Here is a 14,669-nt window from a genome sequence, read left to right as displayed (position 1 = left end):
CCAGCGGGAGAGACCCTCTCTCAGCCAAGACCCAGGAGCTGCCGGAGGGCCTCCTGCAGACCCCACAGGGCCGTCCAGCAGCAGGTAGAAGGAAATGCACAGAGGTTTTCTGACTGATTTTTGAATCTTGGTTCTTCATATTCCCTACCAGACCAAGATGACCCTCCTGTCATCCTCCCACCCACTTGATTAGTAGTATTGCCCATAGGCAAGCTCTCAGTGAAGTAGCAGGCTCACCATCTCCTGTCCCAGCGTGCCAGGCCCTGCGGGAGGTGCAGACTGGCCAGCTGAGCCAGCATGTGAGGAAGGCTTCGTGGGTCCCCTCTCCAGGGGAACGAGGTTTAGGGGGGCTGAGTGGCATGTCCCCAAGAAGGCCCCACAGTCACCAGGCTGACTTCAAAACTCGTGTTCTTTCTCCTGCCAAGTCCCATCATCCAGACACGGCAGGAATGGCACCTGTCCGCACTCTGGATTCCTGTTCACCCACTGTCCGTTGACACCCTCTGCACCCCTCCCCACCTCCACCCACTGAGCAGGTGTGGGACCCGGGCCAGGCCCTGGGGCTGCAGCTGTGGGTGCTGACATACATACGCAGCATGCTGACAGGTTAACTCACCGCTCGGTAGATGCATTAACATCACACATTCTTCTTTGCTCCTCAGCCATGTTTCAACTGACTCTAGTTCAATTCCCTAAGATGTCTCCAGCACCTTATTCTAGTTTGGGAGCTATCTTATTTTCTAGGGGGAGAAACGCTCGTAAAATGGTTATACTGCCATAAATGTAGACACATCCTTAGGATTTAGGCGGGCTGATCTTATTACTGATGTCTTCTAAACAGTGGTACTCATTTTAGTACTTCTCGATGGGACACTGCAGTATTGCTTTAAGCTGTCCTGACCGCAGTGATAACTCCGTCTCGGTTACTAAGTCATAGAATGCTTTTCTAATTACAAAAGGTGATGTATGTTCCAGGTAGGGTATTTGGACAATATAGAAAAGCATGAAGTAACCCCACCCTCCCGAGATAACCAGCCAGCAAATTTCATTATTGTTTTCCAATGTGTGTATCTACAAAACAAAATTGGGTTCACATGCTATATACTGCTTTGTATTTGTTTTATTTTTTTTATAGTTTCAGCTGTATATGACTGTACACTCAATTTCAGAAATAATGAAAATCCAACACTGTTGGGAGTCCTAAATGGGAAGAAATATCACGCAGATTTATATGTCAGGTAAGTTGGTATCATTTCCTTTCCAAAAGAGAGTGTGCCCATCAAAGTAAATAGATCAAAAATGGCTTAAAGGCATTTATGCCAGGGCAGTCTTTACTATTTTCTTGTCTGCAACCTGTAATGAAACGAACTTCATCGTCTGTATATTAGGAGCTTGAGACACACAGCGCGAATGTCGATGATCAGGAGAAGGTTCCTTTCTTCTCAGCTGCTTTGATTCTCTCTGAACAATTCACACTCATCACAGAGTCAGGTTGGGCAGATGGAAAAGAGTATTTTAGAGTCATTTTGAGACTGAGTGTGAAGAGATTACTTTACTGACCCCTTTTCTTGGAGGACGTGTCTGCTACATACAGATACACACAGAGAAGAACACGTATAATTTGTAAGGAGATCTAGAAACAAATGGAGAACATTTTAGCAGTATCTTACTTATGTGTTACATTCCAAGCTATAACGATTTTATTGAAAACATGTCACAAGATATTAGGCAAAGCAGTTCTCTTGGCCCGTTTATCACCTTGCACCCTGGTCTTCTGTAATGCCATCAAGATGAATGGGAAAAAAAATGGAAAGATGCCATAGACAGCAAAATACAGCAGGGACTCACACATAGAAGCCAGTGTGACAGGGGTAAGTGATGGCTCTGGGTTCTTATGCACTAGGATTCTTCCCAGAAGGCTAACCCAGATGATCTGACATGCCCGCTGTTGGAGAACTAGCTAAGTGTTCTACAACATTTTGATGACTTTTGAAAAGACCTCACAGATGCCAAAGTCTAACACACGATGTAAATTCAGTGGCTGATCATCACACGAGGCTGCAAGAAAAGCTCAGACCTTCCAGGAGAGATGTTATGGTGGCCTGACAGCCTGAATTAACCAGCTTTCTCGGTGGAAATGACTCTGTCTCCCCCCTAATAAGTAGAAAGAAGCATCCTATTTATTGTTTGCTCCTGCCACAGTTAGCAGTCTACCTGCTTACACAGTTTAAGGCTTATGAGGCCAGGACCACCAACCTTCCCGAGGGAGGACTTCTCCCAGAGGTAAAGGAGGCTTCGTCCCCTGGGCCCTATAGACACCTGGCAGGGGCTCTGCTGAGTGGCCAGCTGGGCTCCAGGTATTTGGGGACACCTCAAGCTGTGCAAGATTATTGGACCTCCACTAGGGTCGCCTCTCGGATAACAGCAACTCTCTGGAGCGTGTGGAGGAATGAGGGCGTTAAGAGCTGAAACCATACCAGGTGGGCCCCCCAAGGCAGGTACATGACAGTGTCTCCAGCCCCCTCCCCCAAACACACACACACTTCTCCTCCCGGTGCAGGTGCACCTTCTAAATGGGACAGGCTGTCTCGGGTTTTACCTCAATACGAAGCATTAAGACAGGAAGGGCAGGGCTGTCAAGTAAGTTATTGAAAAGAGCAAAACTGCCTCAATTCCTCCTCTCCAAATAAATAGTATGCAGGCTTTCTAACCTTTTTCAAGAAACACACGTGGAGCTCTGGTTTCCAAACCCGAGGAAGCCAGGATGCGTGAAGGAGTCGGGTATTCGTGGGAGCGAGTGTAGGAGTTTACAGGGTAATTTTTCCATCGTGTGAAAACTTACCCTGTACAATGCCGCCTCTGTTAGAAGACGAAATCCCACATTCTCTTAACAGGCTATGGTGTGACGGATAAGCTCTAAAAATGTACCTTGTTACTGAGCTAGTCCTAAGCCAGAGAGGGGAGTGAAGCCACTGTGGCAGTCATGGGGGATGCAGAATTTCACGTGCACAAAACCGGATACGAATAAATATGCCCCAAAGTCACAAAACCCAGCAACCTGAGAACAAACAGAACTAGATACACAATAGAATAATAGAAGGTGTGGCCCAGTGGCTTCCTGCCTGCTCAGGGAGGCTGTGTGCAAGGGGCTGAGCCTCCAGCACGTGCCTGCACCAGCCCCAGGGCCACCCTGGAACTTCCCCCACCTCTGGTGAGCAAAGAGCCATGGGGCCTGGCCAAGGTCCCCTGCTTTCTCCATGTTCCCCAGAATACACATCCTTCTATTTGTCGAAACCTTTGCAGCAGGTCTGCCTCCACCTGGGCCAAGAGGCCAGAGGAGTCACTGGATGGGAGACACTACCCCATTGTGTTAAGTCATTACCCGGGCGAGAGAAGCACTAGTATAGTATTACCTGTATGTAGATTCTGTGTATATTGGATTATAACAGTTGGAAAATGGGTCAAGACTGCTCTCTCTTGAAGAGGCCAACACCCGGTTCCATGAGGTAGGGAGGGAGGACAGAGAGGCAGGCATCTCCTGCTGATGGTGCCTGTGTCAGAGTCACTGAACCTGCCATAGGTCATTCCTTTGGGGACCAGGACGGTATCTGGGCCGGGGTCTCCCCACTATGACTGTGAATATCCCTGTCAGTTGAGCTGCCCTTTGCACATCCACATGACCTAGACTCCCTGGACGAAATCCAGAGATGTCAAGCATTGTTACTTTGAAAGCACGGTTGGGGCATGTGGCGCTGGCCCCCTCCCTGCTAGCTGCTCTCTGCTTTGCAGGCGGATCCCTCTAGAAGAAGTCCCAGAAGATGAGGACGAGTGTTCAGCTTGGCTCCACAAGCTCTATCAGGAGAAGGTCAGTGCAACACGTGGTCCTGCAAGACCCAAGGACCGGTTTCCAGGAGTAGCTCTGGGTGCACCATGGGAGCCTCTTGGGAGTTGATTGTGGTGACAAGCTTATCTCCATCCGTGTGCGACCCCAGGCCTCAGTTAGTGACCACCCCAGGGCTGACTCTCCTTGGCAATGGGAAGAGAATGTAGCAAAATATGTTCTAAGGGGGCTTCACAGGAAGCATGATGGGTGCAGTGGGCAGGGAGTGACGGCTCCCAAAGGGCTGTGTCTACTTTGCTGCTTCTGGTTCTTTCAGGGGAGATGGGGGTGGAGTGTTCTTTCAGCAACGTGTTTGATCACGATGCTTCTGGCCCCACACTGTGGCTGCCTGTGTGGCCTCAACACCACAAGCAAGAGCAAGATGGCACCTTGTAGGATTCCCCCCACATCTGGCCTGTGTCCCAGCTCCTGAGCTGCGCCCACGCCCCTCCGCCTGCCACATACACCTCCCCCACATACACCTCCTTTCCTTCCTCTGAACAGGGCCTTTTTCATTGGCTTCTCTCCTCCAAGACACAGGCTAGGGGCAGAGGGCATCAGATCATTCCTGCCCTAACTGCTTGATCTCATAAAGGAGAGAAGGTTGGCTTCCACCCAGTGAAGGCATTGGTATGACCCAGTCTCACCGCCCATGAAGACTTATTTCTGCTTCAGCATACATAACCAGCCTGTGACCTAGAATCCAGTACGTTAAGTAGGAAAGTTCATTGAACCTGTTGCCAGGTTCCCTAAATAGAGACTGGGGGCACGTGCCCTCTGTTCCTCCTCATCCCCGTAGAGAAGATAATCGCACAGAACTTTATGGGCCATCCACTCCAGGTGAATAAGAATTTTAATCCTTCCTTTGAGAATGTGTTTTGGCCCCAAAGACTTCCAGATTACCACCATCCCATTAAGTCGAGTCTTCCAAAGATGCTCAGTTTGGGGGATCAAGAGCCTGGTACTCTCAGCATGAAGTCGCTTTTATGTTCCCAAGGAAGTGACTTTGCGATGCTTCCTTTACAAGTCCATTCGCAGAATTTGCCATTTGGGGGTCCTTTTTTTTTTTTAAGATTTTATTTATTTATTCATGAGAAACATACAGAGAAAGAGCGAGAGAGAGTGAGAGAAAGAGAGGCAGAGACACAAGCAGAGGGAGAAGCAGGCTCTATGCAGGGAGCCCGACATGGGACTCGATCCCAGGTCTCCAGGATCACGCCCTGGGCCGAAGGCGGTGCTAAACCCCTGAGCCACCGGGGCTGCCCTGGGGGTCTTTTCAGAACAGGCTATAGGGTTAGGCATCTGGTCTCCTCTTCTAAACAGAACTCAGGCCTACCTGTCCCAGAGTGGGGACCAAGTGGCCTCAGAGATTCACCCCGCAGGTTGGAGGGGGCCCTAGAGACTCCGATTTCTAGGAGGCCCCCTCTGACACGTGGCCATCAGGCTCTGCTCAAACACGCACTGCAGATGCTTTTAAGCAGGGCTCCCAGGTACCAGCTCCTGAGCCGCCGCAGGCATGGGCCTGACAGAAACACACACAGTCTATGTTCCTTTCCTCCAGTTTCATGCACAAGGCAGCATTCTCCTTGTGCTGTTTTCTGGTTTAATCATCTGGGCAGCATAAAAAAGGTCACTGTTAGCAAGAAGAAACATGTGCTAAGAAAAGGCCTTAGAAAGGAATCCCTTTGTAGAGAGAACCACACAAACAAATCTAACCAGTGCGGGCCCCGAAACCCAGCAAAGCAAAGAAGATTTTTTTCCATCGGCAGGACACTGATGGCCATCAAATAAGCTGAACCACTTGGGCATTCAGCAAAGAGGCACCTTTTCTTCTTTTAAAATTTATTTTATTTTTTAGAAAGATTTTACTTATTTATGAGAGACACAGAGAGAGGCAGGGACATAGGCAAAGGGAGAAGCATGCTCCCTGCAGGGAAACTGATGCGGGACTTGATCCCAAGACCCTGGGATCATGCCCTGGGCGGAAGGCAGATGCTCAATCACTGAGCCACTCAGGCGCCCCTCCTTTTTTAAAAAGATTTTGTTTATTTATTTCAGGGAGAGAGAAAGAGAGAGAGAGAGAGAGAGAGAGAGAGAGAACAAGCAGGAGGAGAGGCAGAGAGAGAGAGGGAGAAGCAGGCTCCTCACTGAGCAGGGAACCCCACGCAAGACTCAATCCCAGGACCCGTGGAACATGACCTGAGCCCATGACAGATGCCCTAGCCACTCAAGTGCTGCCCCTAAATTGCACCTGTCCTCTGGATGAAGTCTCTCCGGAGGTTTTTCTCTAAACTCCATATGTATTAAAATGATAGCGTTCAGTCTGGAAAAGGTTCTCGAAACCATCATCCAGTTCAAAGCCCTTATGCTAGTGATGAGGAAACTCAGGTCCAGAGAATGACATCGTGTGCCCATCTTCCAGCCAGGTGGCGGAGGGCCAGGTCCTTTCTCTGTCCCGAGGGTGTTTGTGAGCAGACCTTTGAGGCTGGCCTTGTCCCTGGAGGGGACACTGAGCAGTAGGCCGGAGAGGTCAGTGGTGCCTCCAGGGGGCAGTGTGGACAGGTGTGAAGGAACCACTGAATCCTGTCCTTTGGCTGGGTCTGGGGCTTCATGTGCTAGAAATCCTGCTGCCCCGCCAAGCTTGCCCAAGTGCTTCTGTTTTAATGGTCATCTGTCAGGTTTATGGTGTTGAAAGTCAATTCTGTTGACTTTGAGCTGGGACTTTTGGGCAGCAGTTCTCTGGCTTTGCTTTCACGGAGTGGTGTCTGCAAAACGTGGGAGGGGGTGGTGGGCAGCCAAGCAGGCAGGTGCTGATGTTTCCTTCTGTTCAAGAAGGGATGTAAGGAGAAATCCACTATCTACCACTGTCATTTTAACACTCAAATAGGAAGGGCATTGTGTCTTGAAATGAGGTCTTCATTTAAGGGGAACACATTTAGCATTTAGGAAATAAATGCACAGTGTTTATTGTGTGTCAGCATCTGGTACCGCTGCTGGCTGTGGGGCATGGGCTTTGAGAAACCATCCATGCCTCATGTGATCTCTTTGGGGACAATAGCAGCTCCCAAATCACTTTTCCCCAGAGCTGTCGTGGCCACTCCATCATACAGTTTGAAACAAATTCTAACTTTTCTCTTCTGACAGAAATTACTTCCTTCCCCGGCTTGCAGTGTGAAGTCGGCTAAAGGGATGAGGGATTAGCCAGTAACGGTGCAGATTGAAAAGCGGGTGCAGGATGCAGCATTCGAGCCGTCCCGTGGGTGTGTAGGGTTCCCGGGGCCACGACTGGGGGCTGCTCTGTGTGCGGTGCCGAGGCCCGCGGGAAACTCTTCATGCCCGAGAAGTAAGGGTTTTCCAAGCCGGCGATGGCGGCAGGATCTCTGGCTTGGCCCCGTGCTACAGTGCTTTGCAAACAACACACTCCTGGCCTGAGTTCTGCCTGCGTGTCAAGACATTTTATTTTGCTGAGCCAAAAGTTGTGAAAACTCAGCCGGTCCAGCTGTTTGTGGACAGCCCGGCCTTCGGTGCCACCTCTCGAGGCTTTGGTTGTGCGCTCACGGGATTTGCCCTTTGTCGGGAGCATCTTCTCCTCCTTTAGACTTTTGGGGTGATATTTCTTTCTGGAAACAAACCAACTCCCCTTTCACTAAATACACTTCCCAATTCCAACTTATCCTATGCCGTGGGACGCTAACACCCAGAAACAAAAAAATGGAAGCATCATTAACCAAGGCTGTTTCCCTGTGGGGTGGACTTGATTACAAGAGGTAGCACAACCAAGAGAGGCCACGACCATTCTGATGCTGGAGCTGACATGTGGCCCCAGCCAGGTGCTCCTGTGTCCTACCCTGCAGGGTCACAGAGCCACAGCGATGTCACTTTGGAGCCCAGCAAGGGTTACTGCAGCAGCTATGTCATGGAGGCAAAGGGGGGGGGGTGCAGTGAGGGGCTGTGGGGAGAGACTGAGTCTTCTAAACAAAACAGAGAAAAAGAAAACTCTGGAGAGAATTAGTTCCTTAGAAAAGGGAGTGCTTTTTCCTCTTGCTAGAAGTACAAATAGCTTTTGGCTTAGCGAGTGTCTTTCTGGCACAAGACGATAAAGCAGCATCAGTTCCCTGCAGAAACTTTGCAATAGACAAGGACTAACAAGACTATTAAGGCAAAGAATTAAAAAAAAAAAAAAAAAAACTGCCCATTTTTAAAATGGGGGAGTTTTATGGTTTATAAATGACACCCAATAAAGCTGTTTTTTTTTGTTGTTGTTTTTTGTTTTTGTTTTTTTTTGTTTGTTTGTTTTAAGGCACTAAAGTATCCCCTTCTGTCTCAGTCCAATCAGGCTTCTGTAGCAAAGTGCCAGGGAGCAGGTGGCTTATAACCAGCAGGCATGTCCCTCTCACAGCTCAGGAGGCCAAGTGACCAGGAGCCTGAGAGCAGGGCCAGTGCGGCTGGATTCTGGCCACGGTCCCCCTGGGGCTGCCATGTCTCACGTAGTGGATGGGCACGGAGGCTCTCTAGGATCCCTGTGATAAGGGTACTACTCTCCCAAGCATGAGGGCTCCATCCTCCACAAGGCCCCACCTCCTAAGACCACCACACTGGGATTAGGCTTCCAGGTGGAGATTCCGTGGGGGGGTGGGAGGTGGGGCACAAACATTCAGTTTGTAGCAACCCCCTTGCCCAGTTATTGGGCTCTGGTGGCCCCCACCTGGGATGGGGAAAATCACCCAATGGCAGGGAGGTAATATGGGAGGACTTGGCAGACTTAGGGGCCCTCTTGCTGGCCACCAGACAGGTCACTGTCCCCCCTCCCCAGAGGTTGCTGCAGGCTCTGTCTCCCTGGAGGGTGGGAGCACTCGGCACATGAATCGATTGTCCTGAAATTGCTTATTTTGTCCAAGAGCAGAGACACAGGAGGAGAATCTGGACCAGGGAAGGGGCTCCGGGGAAGGGGTCCAAGGCTCTCCTTCCAGAATGGCCTGTTTGTGGACTCATCTTAATAATGACCCTAAGTGGGGTGCCTGCGGGGCTCAGTCGGTGGAGCATCTGCCTTCAGCTCAGGTCATGATCCCGGGGTTCTGGAATCGAGTCCCGAGTCGGGCTCCCTGCTCAGTGGAGAGCCTGCTTCTCCTCCTCCCCTTGCTCATGCTCTCTCTCCCTCAAGGGGTTAAATGAAATCTTAAAAAAAAAGTGACCCTAAGTGATCAAAAAAGCGTATCACTCAGTCCATCCTGATTGGGGAAAACAGAGAAGTGTGGTCTATTTTAGAGATTTCTCTCTCAGGCTGTTAAAAGGAGAATTTCAGCACCTAAACTGGAAGTTATGGATACATGGAAGCTCGTTTTCCAGGAAACTTGGCTCCTTAGACAACTGAGACATTACCAGCCTCAGACAGGGACCTAGAGACACACTGTCAGCCCCGGAATGTTTTCAGAATATTCTAATTTGTTGCTGATATTTAGAAATGGGTAAACCTGCCCCCCCCCACCCCATGTCTGCCAGTTGCCAGCCCTGATGCCCATATGGTTCCTGGGGGATGGTGTCGGTGTCCTGGTGCCAGTCTCTCTGTCCTCATAGCCTGTCACCCAGCCCACCACCCGGCACCTGCTGTGTGTGTGGGGGGGTCTCCTGGCCCCGCAGCATCACTCACTCCCTGGGGGCTCCCTGGTGCTTCCTGTGCCCAAGACCCCCTGCAGGCTCCTCAGTGATACACACACACATTGGGGACAGGCAGTCTCCTTTATCCGCGGTCTCAGCCATGGCCAGTGGCGGTCCAGAAGCAGGAGCCTTCTGACGCACCGCCAGGTCAGTAGCAGCCACACAGCATCTAGACCATTCCCCTCACTTCATCTCACCCCATCCCCAGGAGGGACAGCATGTTCGCATTACCTGGATAACAGTATTTTGTTGTAATTGCTCTATTTCGTTACTGTACCTCGTCTAAAAATGAGACTATCACAAGCGTGTAGGTACAGGGTAGATACAGGGTGGTAGATAGAGGGCCCGGTGCGGTCTCTGGAGCCCACGGAAAAGGGTGGATGGATGCCTGTGGTCTCGGGTCGGGCACCAGATGAGAATCTGCTCCTACTTGTCCGACAGGAGACTCTTGACCATCTGGCTGTCTCGACAGTCACTTATCAGAGCTGCTAGAGCCTGAGGAAGGAAGAAGGTCTAAGGGCAGTGCAGCTGGAGGCTGGCCTGGGCTGGGCAGTGAGCCCTCCTTTGCTGGTGTCCTCCGCAGGTGCCTCACTTCCTGTGAGCAGCCCCACAGCCCCTCCTCCTGGTGCAACTTCGGTACACTGGCCTTATGCTATTGGGACAGTCATAGGTTAGGCGCAAGAGGGCAAGCTCATGGCTCTGCCTGAGGCTCATGGTTCTAGTCTGTTCCGTTCACTGAGGTCAGATGTGTGTTGTCTCAGTTCATTCTCCACTGGCCTGTTCTGGGTGGCAGTGCTGCCTTTCTTGCCAACCAGGAGCCTGGCTGCCTGACCAGAGGCAGGTAAGTACTAAGGACTAGGATGGACCCTGGGCTGGCCTGGCACCAAAGCTCAAGCTCCTATGCCTGGGCTAGTGACAGAGCTGTGATGGTCCTGCCTCTATGGGAAGGGGACAGCCAAGTTCAGTATTGGTAAGACATATCAGGTGCCTGCAAGATACCTGTTGGGGTGATGCTGCAGCCCTTCCCCTCCTTTCCCCTAGTTCTGCTGGGCTCACAGGGACCCCAGGTGCTCTGAACTACCCTCAGAAGCAGAGTCTTGGGAAGGGCCTGCAGGAGCTTGGTGTCATGCATGAGGAAAGTACTTCAGAGCCACCTCTCTGTCCCTAGGATGCCTTCCAGGAGGAGTACTACAGGACGGGCACCTTCCCAGAGACACCCATGGTACCTCCCCGGCGGCCCTGGACGCTCATCAACTGGTTGTTCTGGGCCTCCCTACTGCTCTACCCTTTCTTCCGGTTCCTCATCAACATGATCAGCAGCGGGTCTTCCCTAACCCTGGCCAGCTTTGTCCTTGTCTTCTTTGTGGGTAAGTAAAGAGCAAGAAGCGCGAAAGCCTGCCCTACCCGTGCTACTGTGAGGAGCATCTGACAGGCGGACAGGTGGAGGCAGAAGTGGGGGTGAATTCAACCCAGGTGCTGCAGCATCTGTGAACAGAAGACACAGGATGGACAGGGAAAACTAGACGCCAGGACTCACATTCAAATACACCCAGAATCCCAGGCCTGGAGGAATTCACATACGGTTGCTTTCTGCCTGGCGAGGGAGCAGCCACCGGAACTCCTCCCAGAGCAGGAGCTCCGCAGACAGCTCTGTTCATTGTAATTATTTCTCCTTCTCCCCAGGAAAAGCATTTCCTGGAGCCCAGCAGCATCTGACAAAGGCTCTTGCCCATTCAAAGCAGGTCCAGGACCCTTTGGGGAAGTGCGTGTGCTTCTTGAACTTGGTTGCCACATGCGCTGACATCGAATAGAGAGATTTGGGAGTTTTTCATTAATCCATACTGGCTTCATGGACCAGTAGTTTCAAATGACTGTGATTTCGTCATTGCACCAAGGTTCCCTGCACACTGCCACCTGTATCTGAAGTGGGGCGGCCAGATGCCACAACATCTGTATCTTGCTCTATGAACAGGGGAGCCAGAGGGAAATTTGGTAGGATTCCCTGGGAGAGGCAGCCCCATTTCACTTCCAGCTCCCCTGGAGTCTGAGGAGGAAGGCATCCTCCTTTGAGACTTTGGAAAACTCAGGCAGAGTGTACCTTGCGTTTCTGAGACCAAGGAGACATGGCACGGAGTCAAAGCATGCAGTGATTTGTGTGCTTGTTTCAAATGGACATAGCTCAGTTATCCCTACAAAAGATATAGGTGCTGAATGAATGCTCAAAACAATAAATTGTGGCCACCTACACATGTCATGACACAGAAAACCTATCTCCTTCTTTTGGATCAAGCCAACCAATTCTAGACTGTTTGCAATAGGCAAACTGGCCATTGTTCCTAGAATAGACTCTACTGTAGTCTCTTTTTAAAGTGAACGGTTTATTTTAATGCTGAAAATTAAAATAATACCTGCTTTGTGTAGAAAAAAAGAAGAGAGTAAAGGAGAAAACCCATTTCTAATGATTTAACTCCCCAAACAGGCCAGAGGACCCCCACCCCCACCCTGGCTGAGTTGTGCTGGCCAGGTGTCCAGGAGCTGTGGTCATCAGGGTGCTCAGAGGGTGGGAGGCAGACTAAGCCTGTCTGTCTTCAGAGGCAGGAAGGCAGACATACAGACCAGTGCCCTGGGGAGAACAGGGCTCCTTGGTGATGAATATGTAGAGTGTCAAAACAAGGGCTGACCACTCTCCCCAGGAGCTCTGGAGGAACTGACTGCTCTGAGCCCCCTCCCCTTGCCCCATAGACCAGTGCATCAGCTGCCAGCTCAGACCTCACTACACTCTGTCCAGGATTTCTCTGTTTGTGTCTTATTCCCCTTACCAGGCCTGTGAGCAATGTCTCTCTGCAGTATCATCATCCCCACTGCATGGTGGTTCTAATATTGGGCAGGTCCTCCTTAGAACTGGCCATTTGTAACTGACCCATGAGATACACAGGCCTCGTGGGGCTGGGCTGCGCGGGCCCCACGTCAGGCAGTTCCATGTGTGTGAGTGACAGTTCACAGAGCACGATGCTAATAATGCTTTTAAACATGTGTGTCGGGACTTGGAGACTTCAGATTATCACCCATCTATCCATTCTGAAATGTGCATTATAAACAGACTATGTGCAGGCCCTGTGTTTGGTGCCATTCTCTCTGCCCTGAAGGAGCTCACCCAGTCTGCTCTCTTCAAGAGAGCAGCTTCAGCTGCACTATGTGAACTCGGCCCTATTTTCAGCTTCCTCGGGGCTCAGCTGGGCTCTCATGAGGGTCCCTTCTGTTCTCTCTTTAGGCCGATCCCACTTGGAGAAAAGGCTTTCAGAGGAGGCAGAGATTTTTCTCATTCAACTGCTCTAATACTTGTACCAAGAGCAGAATTGGGCACAAAATAGACATTAGAGCTCTTGAACTCTCCAGGCTCCAAGCTTTGCTCAAGGGTGTTTTGTCTTTGCCGTGGGGGCCAGTATGGGAAGCATTCTGTAAGCCTTATGTACAGTAGAGCATGGCTTAGCAAATTTGAAGGGTTGAAGGATTAAAACCCACCAGCAGGACAACCTTGCTGTGTTTTAATGTCACGGAGTCTGATGCCCGTGCTCAAGGATCACTGTGACAGGATTATGCAATGGGCCCCAAGTTGGCGAGTGAGATCTCAGCTGATGCTTGAGGTCTGCAGACCGCTGACCTCTCAGGATTCTCCCCGGAAAATCACCCTGGAGCCCCCGTGGGCTCTACCTAACTCCCTGCACTTACCATTTCTGCAGCTTCTATGGGAGTTCGATGGATGATTGGCGTGACAGAAATCGACAAAGGCTCTGCCTACGGCAACATCGACAGCAAGCAGAAACGGAGCGACTGACCCGACACATTAGCGCCCAGAGGAGACCTTGGGGACTGGTGGACGCTGCCTGTCATCCTTAGTGGGACCCAGGGACAAGCGGGGTGAGCCCCTGCTGGGAAGGCAGGGAGTTTGGTCTCAATGCCAGATGGGGAGGAAGATGTTCTTAAATCTTTTTTTCCCCATAATGCTTTAGTGGGTTTTGATTTTCTTTTCGTGTGAGTGTGTGTGTGAGTGTGTATGTGTGTGTCAGGGAAAGAATACCTATGTGAGAATAACGTGCAGTTGAGTGCCAGCCTTATTTTGTGATCATTCAGAGGGGATCTGAGGCACAGGGGGAGGGCAGGGACGGGGAACAGAGGATTCCCCTTCATTCTTTGGTGCTGAGTCTTCTGTACTGGATTGCAAGAGATTGAAAGGCGCTTAGGTAAGATGACTAAATTATGCCTCCAAAAACAATTAAAGTGTTTGGCTCCCTGTGCTATGTGTTTACACGGACTGCTCCATCTTCCCATTCCGCCCTCTGCTGTTGTTGGAGTGTTCTGGATGGCAGTGACCCAGCAGCGCTGTGAGGAGGGGGTGGGGTGGGCTCAGTATGCCAGGGGCAGCCAGATGGGGCCCTCCTGGCAGCAGACACAGGTGCAGGAGCCTGGCGGGGTGTGCTCAAGGGGTACGGCATGTGCTGGGGGATGAGCCGAGCCTGTCTGTTGGACACAGCGAGAGGCCCTGTAAGGGATCTTTGGTTTTCCCAATCTGCCTGCAATGGAGTCTCCCTGGCTCAAGTCTTGAAGAGATTGGCCAATTCCCTGAAGAACCTGAACAGAAACATCAAGCATAGGCACTCTGCAGCTATTTGAGAAATGACTTTATACGCACTGCTCATCTCAGCAGCAAGCAGGAACTGGGCCCCCCAAACCAATACAGGCTCACTCTGTAAAGACACCACGTAGGAGTGAAGGTACGACTCTGAGCAGGGTCAGATGGGAGCAAACACCAGGGTACAAGGACCCTCCCTGGGCTTCCACTTCCCTTCTGGAAGCCCTGATTTTCACTCCTCATAAGAGGGCTGCTCCTTGACATGCAAGCTGTTCTTTGGAGTGACAACCACACGCAGGACTTCTGCCAGTCCATAGAGGCCAAAGGTACAATGTGAAAGAAAGAAAAGCAGTAATATTTCTGGTGCAGAATGTTTAGACACTAGACACCATGTCCTCTTAGGCCAAAATGCTGATGGCACTTAGACCGATGGCGATTTATGAGCACAAGAGTTGAGCAGAAGACTTTCTTCCCATGCACAGCCACACCTCTGGCTGTGCTTAC

The 14,669-nt window shown here is 50.9% G+C and overlaps 1 protein-coding gene across 4 annotated transcripts in view; it reads left to right on the top strand.

Annotated features, from left to right (window-relative positions):
• AGPAT4 (1-acylglycerol-3-phosphate O-acyltransferase 4) overlaps window positions 1-13,830 on the top strand; it is a 127,763-nt gene extending 113,933 nt beyond the window's left edge. For all 4 annotated transcript variants that reach the window (XM_077899284.1, XM_077899304.1, XM_077899294.1 and 1 more), the window contains 4 exons: window positions 1,136-1,238; window positions 3,790-3,865; window positions 10,704-10,902; window positions 13,276-13,830. In XM_077899284.1, the coding sequence (XP_077755410.1) occupies window positions 1,136-1,238; window positions 3,790-3,865; window positions 10,704-10,902; window positions 13,276-13,370 (473 nt within the window). In that variant the 3' untranslated portion in view covers window positions 13,371-13,830. The remainder of the gene's footprint in view (window positions 1-1,135; window positions 1,239-3,789; window positions 3,866-10,703; window positions 10,903-13,275) is intronic.
• The last annotated feature ends 839 nt before the right edge of the window (window positions 13,831-14,669 follow it).

The sequence above is a fragment of the Canis aureus genome, chromosome 1, assembly GCF_053574225.1.
Source record: "Canis aureus isolate CA01 chromosome 1, VMU_Caureus_v.1.0, whole genome shotgun sequence".
Lineage (NCBI taxonomy): Eukaryota > Metazoa > Chordata > Mammalia > Carnivora > Canidae > Canis > Canis aureus.
The sequence above is the reverse complement of the archived record's forward strand: the minus strand, read 5'-3'. Positions and strand labels throughout refer to the sequence as shown.